The sequence below is a fragment of the Plasmodium gaboni genome, chromosome 10, assembly GCF_001602025.1.
Source record: "Plasmodium gaboni strain SY75 chromosome 10, whole genome shotgun sequence".
Classification (NCBI taxonomy): domain Eukaryota; phylum Apicomplexa; class Aconoidasida; order Haemosporida; family Plasmodiidae; genus Plasmodium; species Plasmodium gaboni.
In genome coordinates this window covers 933,332-940,831 of record NC_031490.1, presented here as the reverse complement: position 1 = coordinate 940,831, position 7,500 = coordinate 933,332, and the positions used below count along the sequence as shown (strand labels likewise).

At 18.6% G+C, this 7,500-nt stretch overlaps 2 protein-coding genes across 2 annotated transcripts in view; both read left to right on the top strand.

The window, feature by feature from the left end:
- Positions 1-2,293, top strand: part of PGSY75_1025000 (putative formin 2) — a gene marked incomplete at both ends in the record, with an annotated part of 3,625 nt that extends 1,332 nt beyond the window's left edge. Inside the window, 3 exons of the mRNA XM_018786022.1 lie at positions 78-1,864; positions 1,999-2,115; positions 2,216-2,293. Coding sequence (XP_018641639.1) covers positions 78-1,864; positions 1,999-2,115; positions 2,216-2,293 — 1,982 coding nt within the window. The remainder of the gene's footprint in view (positions 1-77; positions 1,865-1,998; positions 2,116-2,215) is intronic.
- Positions 2,294-2,918: 625 nt separating this feature from the next.
- Positions 2,919-7,040, top strand: PGSY75_1024900 (hypothetical protein; the record flags this gene model as incomplete). The annotated part of the gene is made up of 1 exon (XM_018786021.1): positions 2,919-7,040. The coding sequence occupies one exon, from the start codon at positions 2,919-2,921 to the stop codon at positions 7,038-7,040; it is 4,122 nt and encodes a 1,373-aa protein (XP_018641638.1).
- Positions 7,041-7,500: the final 460 nt, after the last annotated feature.

Genomic DNA, 7,500 nt, shown 5'->3' with positions numbered 1-7,500 from the left:
TATTTATATATTATTATTATTATTATTATTATTATTTTTTTTTTTTTTTTTTTTTTTTATTTTTTTTATCCCTTCAGATGATGTTACCTTTCGACAGAACGCAGATGAGGAGGGAGGAAAAAAAAGAGAATCCATAAAATTGTCGCTAGGAGATATTTTGAAATCAGATCTGTCAAAGAAGAAAGAACATCGAGGAGATGAAGAGGAAGAAAACGAAAAGTTACAGATGGAATATGATTTTTTTGAATTAAACAAAGAAGATACAGTCAAAAGTAAAAAAAAGTTTAAGAAGGGTAAGAAAGAAACCACTCATTTTGGAGCCGACGAAGAAAATGATGATGAGGAAGAGGAGGAAGAGGAGGATGACGATAATGATGATAATATGAATAATATTAATAATAAAGATAAACCATTTTTTTCCACTAACTTTGAAGCGTATGAGCAATTGAACAACGATGATGTAAATGATACAGATGAGCTTGCTTTTAATAATGGATACGATAAGTTTGTTGAAGGAAGTGGGGTCGATAAGGATTTAAATTCAATGAATGAGAAAAAGAAAAAAAAGAAAATAAAAAAAAATAAAAAAAGCCATAGAAAAGTTGAACAGAATAGTAGTAATGATAATGATTATGAGAAGAGTGTAGACAATTCTGATGATGATTGTGAAGTATCAGCATATTCTGAAGGAAGAAAAAAAGGAAGTAGTAAATATTCCATTTTTAAGGAAAAGAAAAAGAAAGAAAAGGGAGACAAACACAAAAAGAAGATTCACAGTAAGAGTGATGATAATAATATTAATAATAATAGTGATAATAATAATAACCATAGTGATCATAATAATAACAATAGTGATGGTAATCGCTTGATGAGTGATGGTTTCCATTTAGATGATAAGAAAAAGAAAAAAGATAAAGATGAAGAGAAAAAGAAAAAAAAGAAATATTCAGAGGAAGAGAAATATTTTACAAGACTTATTGATTTTAATTATACTGATTTAAAAAATTATCACATTGAAAGTAAGGATGTTTATAAAATTGAAGAGATAAATAGAAAACTTGAAGAAGAAATAAAAAAAAAAAAAATCGATATAGAAAAAAAAAAAAAACAAGTAAATTGTTTAGCTTATGTATATGAAAATGAATTAAAAAAGTATCAATGTTTAAAAGAAGAAAGACGTAACTTAGAATTTTTAAATTTATGTTTATATAAAGATATAAAATATAAAAAAGAAAATATTAAAGCTATTAGAAATGAAATAAAAGAAATTATAGATGATATAAATAAAATAAATATTGAAAATATAAATTTAAATAAAAATTATAATAAAAAAGAAAATGAAATAAAATGTACAGATAATAAAAGAAAACAATTAAAAACTATAATAGATAAAGAAAAACATGATTTAAAAAAAGATGAAAAAAATCTTATCATTCTAAAAAATATGATAGATTATTTAAAAAAACAAAAACATAGAGCACTTAAATTACAAGATAATTTAAAAAATAGATATGATGTAACCAATTCAGATCATCAAATGTTAATTAAAAATATTTTACATCAACAAAATTATTTAAATAATATTACAAATAAACGTCTTAATATTCAAAAATTAAAAAATCAACATATTCTTCTTTTTAATTCATTATCTAACCAATCATTATTATTAGATATGCAAAATAATGATAAACAATTTCTACAAAATAATGATAAAAAAGTTTTAAAAAATAATGATAATATAATATTACACACTAATGACAAAATAAGAAATTCTTTGCCTATAGAAAATTATGTTTTGTGTAACGGACCATCAAATCACCATAAAAAATATTACACTGACAAAAAGGGAATACCAAATAATCAAGTAATATTAAAAAAAAAAAAAAAAAAAATGACAAAACAACCAACCCATAAGCATGTCATATATATATATATATATGTGTATGTGTATATGTGTTGTATATATATTTATATGTGTGCATATTTTTTTGTTTTTAGAATGATGATATTAAGCATGCCAAAAAAAACTTTGAACTTTTTGAGCATATCAAAAATGGCGACAGCGTAGATATTTTTTCAAGCCTCGAGGATCTTGAATCAGTGAAGGATGATGAGGTAAAAAAAAAAAAAATTAACATATAAATGAATCAATAAATAAATAAATAAATATATATATATATATATATATATATATATATATATATTTTTTTTATAGATTGCAAATGATATGAAACACCTTGAAAATTATATATCGAAAGATAATAGTTTAAAAAGTGTTGATAATAGTAGCTGAACAGAAAAATAAAAATGATTCATATATATATATATATATATATATATATAATAATTTTTTTTTTTTTATTTATTTTAATTTTTTCCTTTTTCCTATATATTATTTTATATACATTTTTTTTTTTTTTTTTTTCTTTGATTCTTTGTTTGTTTGTTTGTTTGTTTGTTTTATTTTTTGACACAAATTTTTTTTTTTTTTTTTTTTTTTTTGGTAATTACCATATATATAATATATATATATATATGTGGTACTAATGTGTGAACACAAAAAATAAATATTGAGATGATTATATAAAAATAATTAAATAGATAAATCTTTTGAAAATATAAATATTTATAAAACATATGGATATATACATATATAATATATATATATATATATATATGTATATATATATATATATATATATATATGTATATTTTAATATTTATATCTATTTACTTTTTATTTTTTCTTTTAATTGATTTTATATATAAAAATATGCCTATATTAAGTGTTTATAATTCAGGGAGCTGAATATTTTTTTTTTTTTTTTTTTTTTTTTACTTATGAATTTTAGAAAATGTTTTATTATTTATAATTAAAAAAAAAAAAAAAAAAAAAATTTATTATTTGTTAGATCTCCATGAGAATACATGAGGGGTTACTTTTTTGTAGAAGGAATATTTTTATTCTTAATTCTTTAAAAAGAATTCATTCTCAAAGAAAACATGAAAACACTATTCCTCTATATGAAAGGAATAGTAGATATAAATATAAAAAAGAAAAGTTACTAAAAAAATTAAAAATACAAATATCACATTTAAATAAGAAAAAAGATGAAGAAAGAGATCCTTCGTTTTTTATAACAAATGAATCTATAAATTCTCAAATAGGATATGATAAATTATTATTATTACAAAGAAATATTGATATAGATGATTATACTAATAATGTGGTACGAGTTGACAAAAAGAATGAGGAACATATATTTGATGAGGATAATAACAAAGATATGTATTATACACAAAAAAATATAAGTATAAGTAAAAGTAAATGTATAAATGTTATAAATGAAGATATTGAAAAAAAAAAAAAAAAAATAAATAATATTATATCTATATTAAACGATATACCCTTATCCTTTATTCATTTTAAGAAGATATACTTTTTATTATTGAAGAATGAAAAGGATATTTATGATTTATTAAAATATATGAAAAATAAAAATTTCTTAAAATTATGTATTCTTATGAATAAAAAGAAATGTCGTAATTATGTAACTGAAAAAGAGTTCTTAAGAAGAGTAAATCATACGATTGAATATTTAATGAATGAGTCAACTCTAAAAGGAAATCATAATAATACAAACATAAATAATCCTATTGATAATAATAATTCTATTCATTTTGATAAATATGATGAAAACAAACATATATTTTTTAATCATTGCAATTTTATATACATTCTCGAATATATTCATTATATAGGACTACATAATTTAGGTACCAAAAAAAATAAAAATAAAATAACAACAAATAATAAAATAATCCAAAATAATAATAATAATATTAATAGGTGGGATTATAAATATCTACACAATATTTATAATAATATCTTATGTCTCATTTTAAAAAAAAATATCTTAGATATCAAACACATTATGAATATTCTATATATTAATGATAAATATTTATATTTTAATAAATATTTTTTTGAGTATATAGATATGTCTTTTTCTTCCACCTTTCTTAGTTACAATGAACATGAAATAACATACTTTTTAAAATATCTAAGTAAAATTCTTTTTTCTTTATCTATTCATAAATTTAATATTGACAATGATTTATATACAAATAGGTTGTTGAAACGATATATTTGTAAAAGTATTATATTCATAGATTGTTATAAAGAATCATATTCTAGTGCGCTCTATCAATATAATAATAATAATAATAATAATAATAATAGTAATGATGATGATATATTTTTTCATTTAAATAATTCATGTGATAATAACAATGAAGAAAAAAATAAATATAATACAAATCAAACAAACGTTAATAATAATAGGGTACATCATTTATCTATCAACTTGGATGAATATAAAAAAATGATCAAGGGTAGTAACTTAATAAATGTTTTAAATAGTGAACTACACAAATATTTACATGAATATAAATATTATAATATTATTGACATATTTGATTTTTATACTATATTCGAAATAAATAATAAAAATATAATAAAAAGATTTATAAATGAAATAAATAAATTTGTTAATATAATGAAATATGGTTATCAAGCAAAGATATTAATATTATTTGTATTGAATAAAAAATATTTACAAATAGAAAATATGAAAACTATAAGACGATTAATACGAAGAATACCATATATGTTAAATTTTCAATGGCCTATAGAATTTATTATAGAAACAACCATTGCATGTTTTATATTCCCCTTATATAAAGATAAAATATTTAGAGATTTATTTTTATATATGAAAAATAATATTAAAAAATGTATTCATCCAATATTTCTAATAAATTTATTAAAATGGTATAGTATTATTACTAATTCTTTTATATCATATGGATTTTCAAAAAATAATATTTATGATCATGATCATATTAATAATAATAATAATAATCATTATAATGATAATAACAATAATAATTTATACTTATCAACTATAATTTATCCATATAATAATTCTTCTATTCAATATACTACATCAACAACATATAAAAATAATAAAATCAATTTTATTATATTTCAACAAATTATAAATTATTTTAAAAATAATATAGATAATATCAACATCTGTTATGTTATACACATGCTTAAACATTTATGTGCTCTTAATTATAAAGATGTATCATTTTTCTTTTTTTTCTTACAACACAAAAATACATTCAATGAAATTTTTCAAATAAATAATAAAAAAGATTTAGTTACATTTTTCCATATTTTATATCATTATAAACATTCTTTACACAACAAAAATAATATACACATAAATAACAATATTTATATACAATCAAATCTCCTCATCTTTTATATAGAATATGTACTCTTTTTAATATTAAAAAGGGTTCCTAAGACATATAAGCAAAATTATTATGATCACATGGAAAAACAAACAAAACAAAAAAAAACAAAAAAAAAAAATTGTATAACAAATAATAGCCTCATGAATAACATTAAACAATCTCATCAGAATAATATGATGATACAATTAAATTCAAATGAAACATCTCAACAACTTATATATAATAAATCATCTCAACAACTTATATATAATAAATCATCTCAAATGAAGTCAACTGATAATTATATAAAAACAACAAAAGGTTCTAACACATTGCATATTTCTATTTTGAAAGATAATGTTTGTAATATTGAAGATGAAACGACATGTACAAGTCATGTAAAAATATATGAAAATCAAGATATATATGATAAATATGGTAAAGATGATAAATATTATAAAGAAGAAGAAGAAGAAAAAAATGATATGCAGGTATCATTCGATTCACCTTATAATAAATCCTTCCATATTGATATAGATATTGATACATTTATTTATTTTTTAAAAGGTTTTATAAATTTAAAAATTACCAATATGGATGCTTTATATTATTCTCTACAATATGTTAATTCTACAAATAAAAAATTATTTGAATATAACCATATGGTAATTCTTCTTCAATTTTTTTCTGAACAGTTCATAACATTTTTTCCATTATTAAAAGAAAAAAAAAAAAAAAGCGAAAAAACCAAATGGCTAGTTCAGAAATTTTATTATGATATATATGAAATAACAAAAAATAATATAAATAAAATGTGTGATTTTTATATACCCCATTGTACATATTCTATTATAAGTATGTTATTTATAGAAACGATAATATTAAATAATCAAAGTAATATAAGAGAGATCGAAATGTTGCAAGTTATAGAAAAGATATTAATAATGTTTTGTAATAAAATGAGAGGAAGTACATTATTGATAGTAGAACAAGGAGAAGACAAAAAATGTGATTCGCGATTATTACATATGATATCAAGTATATTACAAAGAATATATATAAAGATGAATAGAAGATTGCCAGATGAATTACATAAATTTTGTACTTATATAGAGAAGAATTATGAAATAAGAGAAAATGTGAAGGATATTGAAAAAAGACATGTACAGGAATTTATTTCTTTTTTTTCAAATATTTTAAAAACCAAAAAAATTAATCATATGATAAATTATCAACTTTATCCATATAACCTGGACATAGTAATCATTCCAGATGATGATAATCAAAATATAAATACAACATTACAAATAATAAAAGACGATCAAAAAAAAGAACAACAATATATAAATACACATGATCCATTGTGTATTCAAAATAATAAAGAAACAAAAAGAAAAAAAGCTATTTTTGTTATTGATAACTTGGATAATATGTATTTAAAAAATGTTGATATCACATCTTTTTTTCACAATTATTTTGTATGTAATGGAAATATAAATGATACAATGAAAGAAAAAAATTTACAATATGAAGATAAATATAATGAAAACAAGAAATATCTTCAACACGATCATCTTAAACAATATGATCATGTAGATAGAAAAAAAAATTATTTTGTTCATAATAATCAAACAAATACTTTTTTAAAAACATATGAATATATAAGAGAATGGTATGTAATAAATAATGATTACAACATATCATATATATCAAAGGATAAATGGGAACAATAAAATATATTACACATAAATGGATAGATAAATAAATAAATATATATATATATATATATATATATATTTTATATTTTATTTATATTTATTAATGTTTCATTTTCCTTTTAATTATTTTAAAAAAAACAATTCATTTTTACATTATAATATATATGATATATTCTACATTTATTTTATATGTTCATTTATATTTTTAATTCGTTCATTTTCTATTAAAGTTTTTTTGTATTCGTGTTTGTAATATATATATATATATATTATATTATATATATATATATATATATATATATGTAAATATTTATATATATATAATTTTTTTTTTTTTTTTTTTTTTTTCTTAAAACAAAATTACATGTAAATTATTACTTATATATTATAATATAATAATAATATCACATAATAATACGAAAAAAAAAAAAAAAAAAAAAAAAAAAAATTAATATGAATTATATATTATAATTAA